This window comes from Chiloscyllium plagiosum, unplaced genomic scaffold (genome assembly GCF_037043375.1).
Source record: "Chiloscyllium plagiosum isolate Xiang-an unplaced genomic scaffold, Cpla_swu_hap1 HiC_scaffold_5, whole genome shotgun sequence".
Taxonomy (NCBI): domain Eukaryota; kingdom Metazoa; phylum Chordata; class Chondrichthyes; order Orectolobiformes; family Hemiscylliidae; genus Chiloscyllium; species Chiloscyllium plagiosum.
In genome coordinates this window covers 53,171,853-53,192,651 of record NW_028270143.1, presented here as the reverse complement: position 1 = coordinate 53,192,651, position 20,799 = coordinate 53,171,853, and the positions used below count along the sequence as shown (strand labels likewise).

Below are 20,799 nucleotides of genomic sequence, written 5' to 3'. Positions count from 1 at the left end.
GGCAGGTATGACTAATTTATTTTGGGAACATGGTCAGCATGGACTGGCTGGACCAAAGGCTCTGTTTCCATGTTGTATGAATCCATGAGTAATCTAGACCAAACGGCATAATCTTAAAATTAGACCTGTGCTGTTTATATATAAAATAAGAAAGTACATTTTAGCACAAAAGGTAGTTGAAAGCTTAAACTCCCTTCCTCAAAACGTCTGTGGATACTTGACTAAGTGACATGCTCAAAATTGAGGTCAACTGTTGGCATAGGGTCTTGAGCAAAGTGGAACAATAAGCTGGTAAATGGACTTGAGATAAAACAATCAACTATGATGTAATAGAATGATGGAACAGACTCAAGCTGCTGAATGGCCTCGTCTTGTTCCTGTGTAAACTGGGTTCATTAGAAGCACTGATATTGAATTGAAAAATTCCCTTTTTAAAGCTTAAATTATACTGTTTATCTCCTAATTTAATTGCGGAAGGTGAGCTTTTAAAATATCATTTTTTTTTATTTTGCATTTTAAAATGGAGGTATATAGATGTGGATCAGTTCTGTGAAATATTTTGAAATATCAAGAAATCATTAGGAAATTGTGATCAAAATACATTAGATCTAAAAGAAGATACGTGATTGCAGTCATAGTGTCATAGAGATGTACAGCATGGAAACAGACCCTTCGGTCCAACATGTCCATGCCGACCAGATATCAAGTGCCTAGGATCCCTGTAGCTTTAACAGATGCAATGTTTATACTGCTGGGTGTATTATATGCAGTGTAATCACATCAAGGCAATTAGATTTGTTTAGACTTTAGACTGGAGTTCAGTTCAGAAAGTACATTATGTAGTGATTGGAACAAGGTCATGAAATAGGTGTTTCCTGATTGGAGCTGTTTACCTGTCCAGGCTGGGAGCCCTGCCTGACAGATATAAAGCAGAATCATAGAGAGGTGTAGCAGGGAAACAAACAACTCGTCTATGTCAACCTGAAATCCAAACTTAATCTAGTCCCATTTTTCAGCACTTGGCCCATATCCCTCTAAACCCTTCCTATTCATATACCCATCCAGATACCTTTTAAATGTTGCAATTATACCAGCCTCCACTACTTCCTCTGGCAGCTCATTCCATACACGCATCACCCTTTGCATGAAAGGTTGCCCCTTAGGTCCCTTTAAATCTTTCCCCTCTTACCCTAAACCTACACCTTCTAGTTCTGAACTCCCCCACCCTAGGGAAAAGATCTTGTTTATTTACCCTATCAATGCCCCTTTGACTTTGTAAACCTCTATAAGGTCACCCCTCAGCCTCTGACGCTCCAGGGAAAACAGCCCCAGCTTATTCAGCCTCGAGGTATAGCTCAAACTCTCCAACCATGGCAACAACCTTGTAAATCGTTTCTGAACCCTTCCACAAGTTTCACAACGTCCTTCTGATAGGAAGGAGACCAGAAATGCACACAATATTCCAAAAGTGGCCTAACCAATGTCCTGTACAGCCGCAACATGACCTCCCACCCCTTATACTCGATGCTCTGACCAATAAAGGAAAGCATGCCAAACGCTTTCTTCACTATCCTACCTACCTGTGACTCTACTTTCAATGAACTATGAATTTGCACTCCAAGGTCAGCAGGTTCAGCAACACTCCCCAGGACCTTCCCATTAAGTGTATAAGTCCTGCCCTGATTTGCCTTTCCAAAATGCAGCACCTCACATTTATCTAAATTAAACTCCATCTGCTACTCCTCATCTCATTGGCCCATCTGATCAAGATCCCATGGTACTCTGAGGTAACCTTCTTCGCTGTCCACTACACCTACAATTTTGGTGTCATCTGCAAATTTACTAACTATACCTCCTGTGTTCACATTCAAATCACTTATATAAATGACGAAAAGCAATGGACCCAGCACCGATCCTTGTGGCACACCATTGGTCACAGACCTCCAGTCTGAAAGGCAATCCTCCACCGCCATCCTATCTTCTACCTTCAAGCCAGTTCTGTATACAAATGGCTAGTTCTCCCTATATTTCATATGATTTAGCCTTGCTAAGTCAAAAAGTGTGGTGCTGGAAAAGCACAACCGGGCAGGCAGCATCCGAGGAGCAGATCCAAAAGTGGATGTTTCAAGCAGAAGCTCTTCATCAGAAATGCTTATCTCATTTTTGAAGACTTCCCATTTCCCATTACTGATGAAGAGCTTCTGCTTGAAATGATGACTCTCCCGCTCCTCAGATGCTGCCTGACCAGTTGTGCTTTTCCAGCACCACACTTTTTGACTCTGATCTCCAGCACCTGCAGTCCTCACTTTCTCCCATCTAACCTTGCTATCCAGTCTACCATGAGGAACCTTGTCGTACGCCTTACTGAAATCCATTTGATCACATCCACTTCTCTGCCCTCATCAATCCTCTTCATTACTTCTTCAAAAGACTCAATCAAGTTTTTGAGACATGATTTCCCATGCACAAAGCCATGTTGACTATCCCTAATCAGTCCTTGCCTTTCCAAATACATTTAAATCATTCCTTCAGGATTCCCTCCAACAACCTGCCCTACACTGATGTCAGGCTCACTGGTCTGTAGTTCCCTGGCTTTTCCTTACCTCCCTTCTTAAATAGTGGCACGTTAGCCAACCTCCACTTTTCCAGCATCTCATCTGTGACTATCAATGATACAAATATCTCAGCAATGGTTCCAGCAATCATTTCCCTAGCATTCCACAGAGTTCTAGGGTACACCTGATCAGGTCCTGGGGATTTATCCACTTTTACGTGTTTTAAGACATCCAGCACTTTCTCTTCTGTAATATGGTCATTTATCAAGATGTCAACATCTATTTCCCCACATTCAAATCTTCCATGTCCTCCTCCACAGTAAACACTGATGCAGAATATTTGTTTAGTATCTCCCCAAGCTCTTACGTTTCCACAAATAGGCTGCCTTGCTGACCTTTGAGGGGTTCTATTCTTTCCCTGGTTACCTTTTTGTCCTTAGTGTATTTATAGAATCCCTTTGAATTCTCCTTAACTCTGTTTGCCAGAGTTAAGGGACTCATGTCCCTTTTTTGCCTACCTGATTTCCCTCTTAAGTATACTCCTACTGCCTTTATATTCTTCTAAGGATTAATTCCATCTCTGTTGTCTATACTTGACATATGCTTCCTTTTTCTTAACCAAAACCTCAGTTTCTCTACTCATCCAGCTTTCCGCAAACCTATCAGCATTGCCTTTCATCCTAACAGGAATGTACTGTCTCTGGACTCGTATTATCTAATTTCTGAAGGCTTCCCATTTTCCAGCTGTCTCCTTTCCTGCAAACATCACCCTCCCCCAATCAGCTTTTGAAAGTTCTTGCCTAATATCATCAAAATTGGCCTTCTTCCAATTTAGAACTTCGGCTTTTAGATCTGGTCTATCCCTTTCATCACTATTTTAAATCTAATAGAACTATGGTCGCTGGCCCCAAAGTGCTCCCCCACTGACACCTCAGTCACCTGCCCTGCCTTATTTCCCAATAGTAGGTCAGAGTTTTGCACCTTCTCTAGTAGGTACATCCACATAGTGAATCTGAAAATTTTCTTGTACACATTTAAAAGTTCCTTTCCATCTAAACCCTTAACATTATAGCAGTACCGGTCTGTTTGGAAAGTTAAAGTCCACCCCCCTCCCCCATAACCACCCTATTATTTTTGCAGCTAACTGAGATCTCTTTACAAATTTCTCAATTTCCTGCTGACTATTGGGGGGGTCTATAATACAATCCCAATAAGGTGATTGTCCCTTTCTTATTTCTCAGTTCCACCCAAATAACTTCCCTGTATGAATTTCCAGGAATATTCTCCCTAAGCACAGCCGTAATACTATCCCTTATTAAAAACGCCACTCTCCCCCCTCTCTTGCCCCCCTTTCTATCCTTCCTGTAGCATTTGTAGCCTGGAACATTAAGCTGCCAGTCCTGTCCATCCCTGAGCCATATCTCTGTAATTGCTATGATATCCCAGTCCCATGTTCCTAACCATGACATGAGTTCAATTGACTTCCTTGTTAGGCCTCTTGCATTAAAATAAATGCAGTTTAATTTATCAGTCCCACCTCATTCTCTGCCTTGTTCCTGCCTGCCCTATTTGACTCACTCCTTTTCCCAACTTTACCAGTTTCAGATTGATCTCTTTCCTCATTGTCTCCCTGGGTCCCACCAGCAATTTTACTTGCTTAAATCCTCCAGAGCAGCTCATGGAAATCTCCCTGCCTTAGTACCTTAGTCCTCTTCCAATTCAGGTGCAATCCATCTTTCTTATACAGGTCACTTCTACCCCAGAAGAGATTCCAATGATCTAAAAACGTGAACCCTTCTCCCCTGCACCAGCTCCTCAGCCACGCATACATCAGCTCTATCCTCCTATTCCTACTCTCACTAGCCCATAGTACCAGGAGTAATCCAGATATTACTACCCTCCTTTTTAAATTCCTGCCTAACTTTCTATATTCTCCCTTTAGAATCGCATCCTTTTTGCTTCCTATGTTGTTAGTTTCAATGTGTACAGCACCCTCCTGCTGGCTCTTCTCCCCTTTTAGAACATTCTACAATCTCTCCGAGATATCCTTGACCCTGGTACCAGGCATGCAACACACCATTCTGATTTCTCGTGCCCCGACGAGAGAGTCCCCTATCACAATCAATCACTTGGAACCTGATGTACCCTCATTACATTAGAGCCAGTCTCGGTAGAGAAACTTGGCTGTTTGTGCTACATACCCCTGAGAGTCCATCACCCCCTACATTTTCCAAAGCAGCATACTTGTTTGAGATAGGAATAGCCACAGGAGACTCGCGCACTATCTGCCTCTCTCTCCTACTCATTTACCTGACTGTATCTGCTGTTTTTCTCCTATCCTATAACTTCCATTCATCATAATTTCTAGCTCTTATAAATTACTCATTGCCTCTAACTGATCCATGCGATTGGATAGGAATCGTAACCAAAGACACTTCCTGCAGACATAATCATCAGTAACATGGAAACGCTCCCTGATGTCCCACATCCAACAAGAAGAGCACATCACTCTACTAAACGCCATCTTTGCCCCTTAACAATTTACACACCCAGAAAATAGCACCGTCTTATTGCTCTACAAAAGACTGCTCCAGGCTAAGTTAGTATCTATGTTTTATATTTTCAAAATGTAGTCAAGAGACAGATCTCCATAAAACATATAATCAAAATGAACCCACAGTACTCAGTACTGAAGATTTACAGCAAGGTTAGCTTTTCCCGTACTGGGAGCTCTCCCATACAGGTTCCTCAAAGGTCAGCCGAGAATTATGCTGTTTGTTAATTTTTCCTAGACGCACTCTGATGTCCAGAGATACTTGAACTCAAACAGCAAAGGCACTAACTGTGCTGGGTTCACTGCTGTGGCAGACAGCAGTGTCGGTTTCTTTCTCTGACTATGTGGTCTCTGCCTTTGTTTGTCTTCCTCCTTTTAAAAGTGCTGTTGTTTTGATCTTTTCTCCCCAGAAGTTCCAAAACAATGCAACAGCTTATGAAGCAGTAATTGCTGCTCCTGGAATTAGAGGAAATCACCTCCAATACCTAATATACCTCAAAAAAGGAACAGCTCTTAAAGCCACAATTATTTTCCCATCCTCCATCTTGAGTTACCCAATGTCGGAATTCTGTTCACTCTAAAAGTCTGTGTCATGTATTATGCACATGTAAATAAAGGGTGACTTGGTAATGTGGTATTGGTCTTCATGGAGTTATTTCAGTGGCAACGAGAGAAAAACATGTCCCTGAAGAGATTTGCTCGCAACAGTCATCTTTGATTTGGGGTAAGGGTTTCTGGTATTGGGGTGCTGTGACTCATTTGATCCCACCATCAAAGTCTAGACCCAATATGTGGAAAGAATGCGTTATTTTTTCCAGGCAAATGAAATTGGGGCAGACGAAAAGCAATGAGTAGGTCTCCTGACAGTTTGTGGACCCGTAGCTTTTTTGGTTACTGGAAGCCTAACCATCCATGAAGTACAAGATACTATAACTTTTCAAGAATTGACGGATTTAGTTAAGGAATATTAAGACCCGAAGACTCCTCTAATTCTGAGACACTATTAATTTTACTTGGCAGTCTGAGAACTGGGGAAATCCGTATTAGGATTTTTGATGAGGTTAAGACAACTGACAGAGGCATTTGATTTTGTTTTACCCCTTAATGAGATACTGAGAGACCATTTGGTATGTGGAATTAATGATGTGACCATATAAAAGCACCTATTAGCTGAAGCTCAACTGGACTTCAGCCAGGCACTACAACTGTCATTAGGAAATGCGGCAACTGGAGCATGAGTTGTAGGGTATGCCTGAAGGAAGTGGACACCCCCCTTAAGGTCAGTTGAGCTCAGGGAACACCACTGGAGTGAAGATAATTACATAGCCTAACTCAGGACATTTCCTGAACAGAGGGACTCTGGGTCCAGTGGTCTGGTGGAAAGACCAGTTCAAACTTTCAAGGCAGTCTTACAGAAACAGCCTACAGCGTTTCTCAATGCCAAACTGTCCTGGTTCCTGCTTGATTATAGAAACCACAGGGACAGGTCCAGCAGAGTTCCTAATGGGGAGAAGACTCACACCTGATCTTCCCAGACCATGGGGATGAGGTGAAACAGCATCAGGAATGCCAATGCCAGGCACAAGACTCCTCTAAGCGAGAGAGACAGTTTACTTCAAGGGATGAAATTTGGATTCAAAACCACAGGAATGGCCCTGCATGGAGAAGAGGCATGGTTGATGCAAGGTCAGGTCCCATGACGTACAAAGTTTGGGTAGGAGACGTCGTGCTGAACAAGCACAAGGACCACATAAAAGCTGCAACCTCTTAAAACATACCCGACCCCGGAGAACATCTGGCAAGGCTGTCAGAACCCATGGGTTCTCCCCATCTGCCTAGGGTCTGAGGATGAGATGGACATGACAGGTGTCACAACCTTGACGCTGTTATCACCTGAATTTCTTCTGAGACGCTCTTGACAGAAGAAGCAGGATATGGTGGAGTGCACTCCCCCAATATCCGAGGCAGAGTTGGAGAAATCGGACCTAGTGTGAAAACATCCCAGGAGAAATTACAGGAAAAAGAACAGGCCTACGTCCTAGCAGTTGGAGGGGAAGGGATGTAGTGACTGGAACGAAGTCAGCCAGGTAGACCACATAGAATATGAGTTTCCTGATTAGCGCTGTAAACCTGGTCCAATCAGGGAGCCCTGGCTGACAGATATAGACACGATTGACAGGGGTTCTGTTCACTCTAAGAGCCAACTCTGAGTTACTGAGTTAGTGTTAATATCCCAGTGTAAATAAAGGGTGCCTTGGTGATGGGATACCTGCCTTTGCGGAGTTATTTCACTATGGTTTCTCCAAACAAGGAAACCAAGGTTTCCCAATTCAGTTCAGGAATCAATCACCTCAGCAAAAGTAGTTTTTAGGCTATGAAGGTTCCAAACCAGGACTGTTTGAATAGAAATCTTCAAGTTGTTAGAACTGAGCAAGTTAGACCATCAGAGATGTGAGAGATTCATGGCATCAGACCAGATAAGCAGTTCAAATAAAGATTTAAAAAGCTGAGATGGAATTGATTATTCTTTGGGACTAAGTCTCTGTAATGGATGGTGTTGAGAAACAGGTTGAAACTTTAGATTGTGGTATTTGAAGAGAAATTGATTTGAAATCGAATCAACTATTGATATTTCTGAGTTGAGATGACACCTATTGTTAAAAGCTATCTTGAGAATGTAACTTTAAAAAAGTCCTGGGACTTACATATGAAGGAACCGAAACTAACATGATAATTCTAAAAGATGAAAGACCTAAGCTAAATTTGTTTATTATTACATTCCATAACACTGCAATCCTGTTGATATAAAGTTGCTGTGTCTTATCATTCTGCTCCACAACCACCTAATGAAGAAGCAGCATTTCAAAAGTTAGTGCTTCCAAATAAACCTGTTGGACTATAACCTGGTGTTGTGTGATTTTTAACTTTGTCCACCACAGTCCAACATAGGCAACTCCAAATCATTGATATTTCATGTAGCCGTGTGATTGAACAACAAGCATATTTACATTGAGGTAAATAATTTAAAAACTATAATAATTGGACAGAATAAACAGTGAATCTCGCAGTAATTGAGGTATATATGCCAGTTTATCAAGAGTGCCAGTACAAAAGGTGCTGGTTAAAACAAAGTTGTTGTATATGTCAAGCTTATTATGTTTTCTTTTGCTTGTTGTGTGTAACAAACTAATGTTCTGTTGTTAAAGAACATCAGTGTTGATTATATTTCAAACTCATAACTTGATCACCTAGAGATGAGAAAGAAGCTAATTATTGTTTTCTTATTCCTGTGCTCCTCAGTTATGCACATCTATGAACAAATATATCGTGGAACTAGAGAGGCTATCTTGGGTGGGGAAGGAATTGGTCATCTCTGGCTGTGATTGTCCCTTTTACTCAGCAGAAAAAAGAAAATGTTCAGTGACATTGATAAGTGACACCAAAGTCTTTCTTCTGCAAATCACCAAACTGACAGCTGGATTTTCACTCCTGGGCCAACCACCCAAAGCCCAGAAAATTCACGCTTGATGCACCAGTCCCAAGACAAATTATTCCAAATTGCTAAATTCACTTTTGGTGGGTGTGGGTGGGCTTTTACTAAGAACATGCTAACTTCACAGTTACCTTTGCATATCTTCACTGGCCATGAAAAATGCGTTTTATATTTGTTCAATGTTAAGTTTCTCCATCATGATTAAAAGAATTCCATGTTTTTGTAATCCTTTTTGAAGTTTGTTTCCATTTATATTTTAATTTCCATTTATATTTTCTATATGTATATCCAATTAAAATAATTTAATTTCATTGTCTAAAAATGTGAATTAAAAATGAATAATTTCAGTGTCGTTAACTTCCTGGATTGCTGTGTGTGAATATTTCAATGTGATTGGCTGTCTACCTGCTTGCTGACATCACTGTTACTGCATGGCAAGAGATCCTCTTGACCTGGTGCCTGGTTAAAACTGTCATCAGAAGTGGCAAAAACAACAACACAAAGATTACAAGATCTTTATAAGCAGTTCTGTTCCTAGTTTACCACTGACTGTAAAATCCCACTTTACACATCAGAATACTATGCCTTCATAGATCATTTAGATATAAGAAAGATCCTTTGAGGAATATATACCGAGTGTCTTCCCCATTCAGTTGTGCACATCTCAAACCATTGGATGCAAATAGTTTTAGGTATTTAATTTATGATTAACCCATCAGCGAATAAATGATACTCGTAATGCAAGAACGACAGACCTTAAGATCAGCAAAATAACTGTCAAGTAAAAAAAAATTAAGGTAAATAGAACTGAGTTTACAGGTTTAATCTGAGCCATAAATCTTCATCCCTCAAGGATGTTCCTTTTTAGCAGAATGATATGAAACATTGATCTATGTATTTGATCTTCAGATCCATCCTTATTCGGTGATACAACTTGACAAAATCTCATTTGGAGGATAACAATGAAGAGACAAACTATTTATTCCTATTAATGTTACTTTCTTTAATTGATTAATGTTTCATATGTCTTGTTCCTTTTCTCCTCCTCAGTTTATTTATCAGGAATGAAAAACTTTATCCTCTAGTGGCTCTATCCTCTCCCCTACACCCAACATGCTTACATATTAATATGGCATAATGTACGCGTAGTAAAGGTGAAGAAAATCCAATGATTTGACATGTTGAGACAGTTTATCTCTTGTTTCAAAATTAATCAAGAAGATAATATTAGAGGACGTGGAATATTGGCAAAAAGTCATAACAGATGCCTAACAGACCAATTCACGGCTGTCCAAGGTGCCACTTACTGAAGTTTGTGAAATTATTAAAGTGTCCTTTGTGACTCTATTGTGCCTGCAGTCATGAAAGTTACAGTATTTTCAATACAGGGTTATTCCAGTCTTATAGATCTTCGACATTTCAAGATGCAGAATAACCAATGATTCAAGAGGTGATCTGTACAATTTTAGAAAGTTTTCAGGCTCATCAGCTTCCACAATGTGCATATCGATATTTGGACAGCTATTGCTGACATCCCAAGGTGCTAGATCTGAATATCACACTCCTACAAATGCTCACAGTCGATCTAAGTATCTACATTAGTTGCAAAGACTTCTAATTACTCAACATGCACATGGTTTATACTGCTTGAGGAAAGATCCGATGATAACATTTGATTTCTGATATGTTGGCCTTTTCTGACCAAGGCATTTGAATTAACTTTTAATGTATGGAGGAAATATTAATACTCGGTATTAAGTTTAAAACTGTTATCTGTAGAGGTGACGTCTGTAAAGTAGAACTCAGTTGAAGAGAATGTTCTCACATACAGTATAGCCAACTTTTATATTAAAATAAATTGGAGCTTAGGGAATTACTGGCTTGACTTAAGGAGAAGTGTGCAGCTCCTTTCAACTGTTGTTGTGGGTGACAGGAAGATATCTGTCTGAAAAGTTCAAGACTGTCACTGGTAATGTCAAAGACTATTCCCGATGTAGTGTGCATAGACAGGTCACATTGGTCTTTGATTTTTACCATGATTTTTGTGAAGCAATACAAAACAAAACTGAAAACCCTGTGCAGCAATTTGTACATCAGAATTTTTAAAGTTTTACAGAGCAACAGGATTCGGTAGCCTTAACAGAATTGGTATAGATCTCTTTACAGTTTCACTGACATTGTGTGGCTGAGACAAAATGTCTCGAACAGATTATGTTTGAAGTATATTATATGCTGTTGAAATATAGCATGTAACAGTTCAGTACAACTTAGATATAGTTCGATCGGCATATGTGTTCTGTTACAGACTTGATTTAACTGAGAGTAAGGTATTCATGGCTAGTTATAGTAGACATGGTATTGGTTTGAAGTTTTTTTGCTTTATTGAATGTTGTCATTTGTCAACATAAAATAATTCAATTAAGTGAGCATGACAATATTTATAGATACTGTTTTAATTATGTATTATACTGCTGTTATCAATGGTTAGCATGCAAGCACTGGAAACTATTAGTTCAATTTTTTTTACAGTAATATATAAACATGATTGTATCACTTTCTAGTTACACATTGTGTTTTCCGTAGCAGCATTTTGATATCGTGTTGATTCAGCCAGCCTTTAAACATTTGATTTAAATGGTGAGCAAAACATTCAATAACAATTGGTTTGCATCGCAGGAAATAATATAAAGGGCAAAATAATGTGATCTTCCCAAACTGTCATACCCTTCAGGTGTTAATAAGGCAACTAACAAAAGACCTAAGGGAAGCTGTATATTGTATTTGATAGCAGGTGCCACTTATACAGCAATTAGATTTTCTCATTTCTACTGAACGGCTCCAAAAGCCTCAGGGTATCCTCAAAATCTGCTTCCGTTTACCATTCAACTGTTACTGTCGTTAGGGATGAAACATATTCCCTTGATGTACTGAGCAAACAAATCAGGTTAGTTGATTCATAAGTTCCAATTTATGATTAATTATTACTTTTCATATATAAGGGTTACAGAGGTAGGAAAGTTATCCAACTATTTGTATTAAATAGGAAGTATTTTAAGGTTGTGTAACTGAACATGGTAATATAGCATTTAGAATATGTTTATTCATTGCGTGGGCGGTAACATCTTGACATTGTTCTCTCTGCTGGCCGAATTCACTATGGACAGGCGACCTGTTAAAATCAATTTGTTTCAAATCCCTGTACACAAGCGCTTGGACTAACATGCCCACTGGAAACATTGCAAAACATGTTCATATTTAATGGTGGGCAAATAGAAAAAACATGTCTGGTCCACATACTTGTATGACATTGCAATATCAAAAGTGGTGTTTCTTCACAACATCTCTAGGTTGATCAACTGTTTATGCACATTGGAATTACCACATAATTGAACAACTATATGTTTAGTCCAGATTTACTTTGTCTTTAATGAATCTTTGTGACTGATTGTCTTTGTCCCAGGTGTGATTCATAATCTTTTTTCCAGCTATGGGTCACATCTGTCACAAAGGAAGATGGTTGTGGTTGTTGCAGGTCAGTCAGCTCAGCTCCAGGACATCTCTGCGGGAGTTTCTCAGGGTAGTGTCCTTGGCCCCGCCATCTTCAGCTGCTTCATCAATTACCTTCCCTCCAGCATAAAGTGGAGAAGTTTGATGATGACTGCACAGTGTTCGGCACCATTAACAACTTCTCAGCTACTGCAGCAGTCCATTTCTAAATGCAACAAGATCTGGTCAATTTTGGGCTAACAAGTCTCAAGTAACATTCATGCCACACAAATGCCAGGCAATGATCATCCCCAACACCAGAGAATCTAGTCATCACCCCTTGACAATGGCATTACCATCACTGAACCTCCACTATCAACATCCTGGGGGTTACCATTAATCAGAAACTGAACTGGGCTTGCTGTATAAATACAATGGCAACCAAGAGCAGGTTGGAGACTAGGAACTTTACAGTGAGTAAATCACCTCTTGACTTCCCATTTGCAAGTTCCACTCACCATCCTGATGTATTGCCATCTTGTCACTGGGTCAAGATCTTTCTCACTAACAACAGGTGAACTACAATGGTTCATGAAGACAGCTCACCACCATCTTCTCAAGGGTAACTCGAGATAGACAATAAATGCAGGCCCAATCAAAGATACTTATATCACATGAATGATTGAAGAAAAGTTAAACATATTACTTTATTGCTATTCTGTTAAATTTTGAGGAAGAATTGTCGCTGAACAGCAGTTCCTGTCATATCAAAGTTGTTCACTGCTACAGCTGACGTGATATATCAGTGGAAACCTTTTAAACACATCACTGATATCTTTTTGATTAACTACCCATTGTACCATGTCAACTAATCATATCAACATTTATACAAGAAATGGAGAAAATATCATTCAAGAAAAGTACAACATGGTAACCTTTATTAATTTACAGTGTTTGATCCACTTTGATTAACATCAATACAAATGGTTGATCACATTTTGAGAATATGGAACAATGGAGTAAGCTACAGAAATTTGTAAATGGCACGCCATCTGATTAAACGACCTCTTACCTTGTTATATGTAGCTGGAGGCCCTGTCAAAGGTATATTCCGAAGAGTTAGATCAGCATGCACCACATCCCTCAGTTCTATGAATCAGTCCCAACTTATGCTTGACTTGACTACCTTCAACGGGAACGCTCACTGTAAGTACAAATCTCTGGATGAAATCTCTATATTGGTATTGTGTCAGTATTGTAATCTGAGGATGGTAAAGAATGTTAAGGCTGTAGAGATGGTTTAGAATAAGAACACCCAATATTTTCTTAGCCTTAAGCCTGTTGGTTATGAGAAAAGCTCCAACGTTTACTCAGCATTTAAGAAAAGCATGATTTATGGTTGAAGTTTTAAACAGTGAAGGTAATGGAGAAGAGCAGAGGCAATGATCCAACACTTGATCCCTCAAAACTCCTTCACCATTAATGAGAGAATCAAGTCCAACATTTTTGAAATAGACTTTTAAAATAGTGATGGGAAAGGATAGGTTGGATCTAAAAGTTGAAGTTCTAGATTGGAGGAAGGCCAATTTTGACGCCTTTAGACAAGAACTTTCAAAAGTTGATTGGGGGCAGATGTTCGCAGATAAAGGGACAGCTGGAAAATGGGAAGCTTTCAAAAATGAGATAACAAGAGTCCAGAGATGTATATTCCTGTTAGGGTGAAAGGCAAGGCTGGTAGGTGTAGAGAAATTGAGGTTTTGGTTAAGAAAAAGAAGGAAGCATACTATTCCTGATGGAGGGTTTTTACCCGAAACGTCGATTTTCCTGCTCCTCGGATGCTGCCTGAACTGCTGTGCTTTTCCAGCACCACTCTAATCTAGAATCTGGTTTCCAGTATCTGTAGTCATTGTTTTTACCTAGAAGGAAGCATACGTCAAGTATAGGCAGCAGAGATCAAGTGAATCCTTAGAAGGGTATAAAGGCAGTAGGAGAATACTTAGGAGGGCAATCTGGAGGGCAAAAAGGGGACATGACATAGCTTTGGCAAATAAGGTTAAGGAGAATTCAAAGGGATTCTATAAATACATTAAGGATAAGAAGGTCACTAGGGATAGAATAGGGTCCCTCAAAGATCAACAAGGCAGTCTGTGTGAAACCATAGGAACATACAACATAGAACATTACAGCGCAGTACTGGCCCTTCAGCCCTCAATGTTGTACCGACCTGTGGAACCAATCTGAAACCCATCTATCCTACACTATTCCATTTTCATTCATATGTTTATCCAATGACCATTTAAATACCCTTAAAGTTGGTGTCTACAACTGTTGCAGGCAGTGCGTTCCTTTATTGCTTTCCTTTATTGGTTAGAGCATTGAGTATAGGAGTTGGGAGGTCATGTTGCAGCTATACAGGCCATTGGTTAGCCCACGTTTGGAATATTGTGGGCATTTCTGGTCTCCCTCCTATTAGAAGGATGCTGTGAATCTTGAAAGGGTTCAGAAAAGATTTACAAGGATGTTGCCAGGGTTGGAGGATTTGACCTACAAGGAGAGGCTGAATAGGCTGAGGCTGTTTTCCCTGGCATGCCAGAGGCGAAGGGATGACCTTATAGAGGTTTATAACATCATGAGGGGCATTGATAGGGTAAATAGACAAGTATTTTCCCCGGAATGGGGGAGTCCAGAACTAGAGGACATAGGTTTAGGGGGAGAGAGGAAAGATGTAAAAGGGTCATAAGGGGCAACTTTTTCATGCAGAGAGTGGTATGTGTATGGAATGAGCTGCCAGAGGAAGTGGTGGAGGCTAGTACAATTACAACATTTAAAAGGCATTTGGATGGTTATATGGATAGGAGGGGTTTAGAGGGATATGGGCCAAGCTCTGGCAAATGGGATTAGATTAGGTTAGGATATCTGAACGAGTTGGACCGAAGGGTCTGGTTCTGTGCACTACATCTCTATGACTCTTTGTCACTTGCCTGGATAGATGCAGCAACAACAGCTCCAAGGAGTTTAATATTATCAAGAAAAGAATACTCTGTTTGATTTCTTTCAAATTATTCAATACTTACTTCATGCACACACCTATCTCTCTGATACCTACCAGTAACTTGCTAAATTTATTCTAAAAACATCTATGTTGCAATGGCTGCTGCCACTAGCATGGACAAAAGCACAAAGAAATGGAAACACCATCATCTCTGAACACCGCTTCCCAGTCTCACATCTTTCAATATGTAACCATTTCCCATTATCAATATCAGGTCACATGAATAGTATTTCTCAACTTACATCACTATGGGACCATCATTGTTAGAAGGATTGCAGTTGGTCAACTTGAAGATTCCTGACCATTTTCTCATGTATCATTGACAACATAAGCACATTTAATATTTCAGTAAAGTTGGATGGGGTAGAAGGATCAAATTCATTACTATAAAATCCTTAGGTGGAAAATTAATTTAACCACCAGAGTGTATACACGCTAATTATAATTAGCAGTGTCACTAATGAATCATCATTAGCCTCATTTTCTTTCTATTTTTGTGTTTGTCTTGATTAGATCATCAACAGACATTGGGTTAACCTGGAAAGTCTGCTAATGACCTTCAACTCTAGCTCTCCACCAGCTCTCTTGACTCTTCTACTATATGTACATTGTTTAACTACTTTTCTGGCCTCCAGTCTTGAATGAGCTGCTATTTTACCAAATGAAGATTGTGAAGGACAAAGTCAACATCTAAACTTTACCTCAAACTGTATACTCTCATCACTTATATCATTTGTCTTTCCAGCCACTGGGCAAAATTATTTGTAACATCACCATCTATCTTCAGCTTCTGACAATGTATAATCTCTATCATAGAGAGTGCCAACTACCAGCTCTGTAACCTAATTAGCCTCTTCCTTAATCAGTCTGCTACTGAAACACTAAACCGTACTTTTTAAACTCTCGATTACACCGTATAGATTGGTGATTGCTTTGCTGAGCACCTCCCCAATCTATATGCCTAAGCTTCTGGTCGTCTGTCATTTTAATTCTCCATTTCACTTCTGAGGCCTTTCTGGTCTCTTCTCAACCTTCTACACTGTTCCAAAGAATCTCAACAGAAACTAGCAGCATCTGTGCAGAGAACCAAGGTTAATGTTTTGGGTCTAGTGCCACTTCTTCAGAACTGATGGTATTCGTATTTATCTTGATGACAAGGGGTGGGGGTAAAGGAGGAAGTGGACAGATGGAGTCAGAGTCCAGAGAGAGAGAGAGACTAAATGTTAGGCAGACAAAGGGAGTGTTGATAGTTAGAGCTGAAAATGTGTTGCTGGAAAAGCGCAGCAGGTCTGGCAGCATCCAAGGAACAGGAGAATCGTCGTTTCGGGCATGAGCCCTTCTTCAGGAATGAGGAAAGTGTGTCCAGCAGGCTAAGATAAAAGGTAGGGAGGAGGGACTTGGGGGAGAGGCTTTGGAAATGCGATAGGTGGAGGGAGGTCAAGGTGAGGGGGATAGGCCGGAGTGGGGTGGGGGCGGAGAGGTCAGGAAGATGATTGCAGGTTAGGAAGGCGGTGCTGAGTTCGAGGGATTTGACTGAGACAAGGTGGGGGGAGGGGAAATGAGGAAACTGGAGAAATCTGAGTTCATCCCTTGTGGTTGGAGGGTTCCCAGGCAGAAGATGAGGCGCTCTTCCTCCAACCGTCGTGTTGCCATGGTCTGGCGATGGAGGAGTCCAAGGACCTGCATGTCCTTGGTGGAGTGGGAGGGGGAGTTAAAGTGTTGGGCTACGGGGTGGTTGGGTTGGTTAGTCTGAGTGTCCCAGAGGTGTTCTCTGAAACGTTCCGCAAGTAGGCAGCCTGTCTCTCCAATATAGAGGGGGCCACATCAGGTGCAGCGGATGCAATAGATGATGTGTGTGGAGGTGCAGGTGAATTTGTGGCGGATATGGAAGTGTCTCTTGGGGCCTTGGAGGGAAGTAAGGGGCGCAAGTTTTGTGGGCGCAAGTTTTGCATTTCTTGCGGTTGCAGGGGAAGGTGCCGGAAGTGGAGGTTGGATTGGTGGGGAGTGTGGACCTGACGAGGGAGTCACGGAGGGAGTGGTCTTTTCGGAACGCTGATAGGGGAGGGGAGGGAAATATATCACTGGTGTTGGGGTCCGTTTGGAGGTGGCGGAAATGACGGCGGATGATATGTTGTACATGGAGGTTGGTGGGTGGTAGGTGAGGACCAGTGGGGTTCTGTCCTGGTGGCGGTTGGAGGGGCGGGGCTCAAGGGCGGATAGTTGATAGTTAGCCAGGGAAGAGGAAAAGCAACATAGGTGATTGTGAGGACTATGAATGGGTGAAAACGGGGTGCCTGCTCTGAAATCAATCCATGTCATGACAAGATCCGGGATGTCAGGTGTGTAAAAGACATGGAAGGTGGTGTTCAGGCTCAAAGAATATTGAATGTGATCGGATTGTGTCTTTTTATGAGGATCCACCTATTTATATTTACATAATTACTTACACATTGAAATGGAGAGGTTCACTACCTCAAGGTTGTCAATGTAAAATGGAGTAATGGCACTGGCCAGAGCATTGGGATAGCTCCCAGTGGGGATGAGCGAATGCAGTAAATAAAGGGTTGGTGAATTTCAGCCTTGTACTTTGAGATTTTTCCCAGTCCTCTTGTGTCCTTTGCAGCAAAGATCAAGACTAATTTCGATAGGGCTGGTCAGCAGCAAGGGGCCAAAGGTATTGTTGAATGCTGCTTTGGTTAGCTAGGTCTAAGGAATGAAGAAGCTGACATTACTGTGTAGTCAGAATGTGCACGAGAAAGCTAGCAGTGATAAGGCTTATCCAATTTTAATTTCTCTGTAATCCTGTGGTATTGGGTGGGGTGGCACTCTTTGTTTATTATTGTAAATAAATATATATGGTGATGAAAAATCTTTTAAGATGGCCAGAAATCTTTGCTCGATGGTGATGACACCTCCTCCCCTTACTGATGCTTCCCTGCTCATGATGTACATAATCCAACAAGGTCATGTTTTGCACATCAGCAGAAGCTCAAGTTCTGATCAGTAAATAACAAAGAGAGTGTAAAGGTTATCATCTATTGTCAAAAGAATTTTAAAAAATAAATTGGCAAAATCAACTTGTCAGAAGACAAAGGTACCATTTACAAAGATAAACAGAGAATCTAGGCTCAATTTAAATAGAATTTTGTTTGATGACACTTGGTGTATATGCACATTTACAGATCACATTTTTGTGTTACATATCAAGATATCTTATTGAAGACATTAGTTGTAATGGATCCCCTTATTTAAGGAATGCTATTATTTCGTTGCAGCAGTTCAGAGAAGGTTCTTGAGGATTGTCTGATGAGGAAAAAGTTAACTAAGGTTAAAAGTTTGGATCTCTAGAGTTTATAACAATGAGGATTGATCTCATTGAGATATATAGGATCTTAAGGGGCTTGACAGGGTGAAGACTGAGAGGATGTTTCTAGTCTAAGACTACAGGGCACAGGCTCAGAATAAAGGCATGCCAATTTAAGATGGAGGTGAGGAGGAATTTCTTCTGATGTTTGTGTGTCTTGGGGGTTGAGGGTCAGAGTTCTTGTGTGTATTTAAGAATGAGATAGATTCTAGATTAGTAGGGGAAGTCACAAATTGTGTGTAAAGAGTAGGAAGGTGGGCGTGAGGAATATTGATCAGTGATGTTAAATGGTGTTACAGGCTTGAGAGGCCGAACAGCCTACATCTGTTTCGATTTTTTACGTCTCAAAGAGAATGAAAAGAGTCAGGGGCGCAGTTAGGCATTCAGTGGCCTTAAGCAACACTGCACAATGGTGTGTTGCCTTCCTGGTGCCAGTGTCAAGGGTTTCTCTTAGTGGCTACAAGACATTCTGCAAGGGGAGGGTGAACATCAAGAGGTCATGGTCCATACTGGAACTTAATGACACAGGCAGGAAGGGTTTAGAAAGTTAGGCAGCAAGTTGAAAAGCAGGACTTCCAGGATTGTAATCTTGGGATTACTTCCCATCCCACATGCTAATGAGACCAGAAAGACAAAAATTGTACAGTTGAATACACGCCTGAAGAGCTGGTGTAGGACGAAGGAATTCAGATATCTGGATCATTGGGATCTTTTCCATGGCAGGTTGGATCTATACAGAAAGGACGGGTTGCACCAGAATGGAAAAGTTTAAACTAATTTGACTACATGGTGGAAACTAGAGCAGCAGGTCAGCATGTATGGAGAAGATAGAGGTTAATAAGATGAACAAGTAGAGCCAGTTTAATGAACAAGAAAGACTACCAAAAGTAGGTACAGAAGTAAGAAATAATAAAAAGATGTTAAAGGACTGAATAGAGGATGTAGCCAGAATTAGTTTTTTTTATACAAATGTACCGAGTGTAAGGAATAATTAAATGAGCTGCAGGCTCAGCTTCAAATTGGAATCTATGATATTGTAGCCATTACAGAGGCATGGCTGCAGGATGGTCAGGACTGGAAACTAGGCACAGTAGGGATGGAGAAAATGGCAGAGGCGGGTGGAGTAGCATTACTGATTACAAAATCATGTCCATGGCGAGGGAAGATGTAAGAGGGGAATGCACCCAGTGGACACCTGGGTGGAACTGACAAACAGTAAAGAAGCAACAGTAGTGTCACATTATAAACTGGTAGCAATTTAGAAGTTCTAGAAGGTATAAATGCTGGAATTAAGCAACTATGTAGCAAAGGCAAACCAGTAAGGGTGGCACAGTGGCTGAGTGGTTAGCACTGTAGCCTCACAGTGCCAGGGACCTGGGTTCAATTCCAGCCTCGGGCAACTGCCTATGTGGAGTTTGCACATTCTCCCTGTGTCTGCGTGGGTTTCCTCCCACAATCCAAAGATGTGCAGGTTAGGTGAATTGGCCATGGTAAATTGCCCATAGTGTTCAGGGATGTGTAGGTTAAATGCAATAGTCAGGGTACTCTTCGGAGGGTCAGTGTGGACTTGTTGGGCCATAGGGCCTGTTTTCCACACTGGTATTCTATCTATGGCATGAATAGGCAATTGTAATCTTAGAGAGACCTACCAAAAAGGTTGTGAACGTCTAGTCTGTATGGGAGAGTTTCCTGTTGCCGTAAGCCTTGAATGCAGCAAAGGGACCAGCAATATTGGATTTGGTCATGAGCATTGAGCCTGATTTAATTACTGACCTAGTTCATGAGCATTTGTCAAATAGTGATCATAACATGATCGAGTTTCATGCAGCACTTAAGAGATAAGCAAAGATCAGATACTAGAATTTCGGATTTAAGTAAGGCAACGGAGACTGTTCACAGTAAACAAGACAATAAGAGGAGATTTTATAGTTATATAAAAATAAAGCAGCTGGTTAAGAGTACTATAGGTCACTCTGCTATAACGGGTGTTTCATCAGTGCGAATTGGCTGTAATGTGATTGACAAATTGTGGATGTTGTTTGGATAAGGCAAACTTGCTACCGAATGGTATAGCAATTTTCTATTAGTGATCTTCTACAGCGCAATTCTGTAGCTTTCCATAGCGCGTTTTCTATAGGCGAGATTGCAGAGAAATTCCGCTGTTGTGTTATAGCAGAACAATCTCTATTGGCACCCTCAAGGCTGGGAGTGGGGAGATTGTCAATGACCGTAAGTAAATCATCAATAACGGGGAAATTAATGGAACTGAAGAGTGACACATCCCCGAGACCTGAT

At 40.8% G+C, this 20,799-nt stretch overlaps 1 protein-coding gene across 12 annotated transcripts in view; it reads left to right on the top strand.

Annotated features, from left to right (window-relative positions):
• The window catches only part of invs (inversin), a 279,900-nt gene that overhangs the window by 245,229 nt on the left and 13,872 nt on the right, over positions 1-20,799 (top strand). For 9 of the 12 annotated variants that reach the window (XM_043690027.2, XM_043690031.2, XM_043690029.2 and 6 more), the window contains one exon: positions 13,175-13,294. The exons of 1 other annotated variant lie outside the window; for it this stretch is intronic. In XM_043690027.2, the coding sequence (XP_043545962.2) occupies positions 13,175-13,294 (120 nt within the window). Of the gene's footprint in view, positions 1-5,519; positions 5,745-8,409; positions 8,954-13,174; positions 13,295-20,799 lie in introns of those variants that run through there. 2 more of the 12 variants (XM_043690036.2, XM_043690038.2) reach the window with 2 other exon arrangements.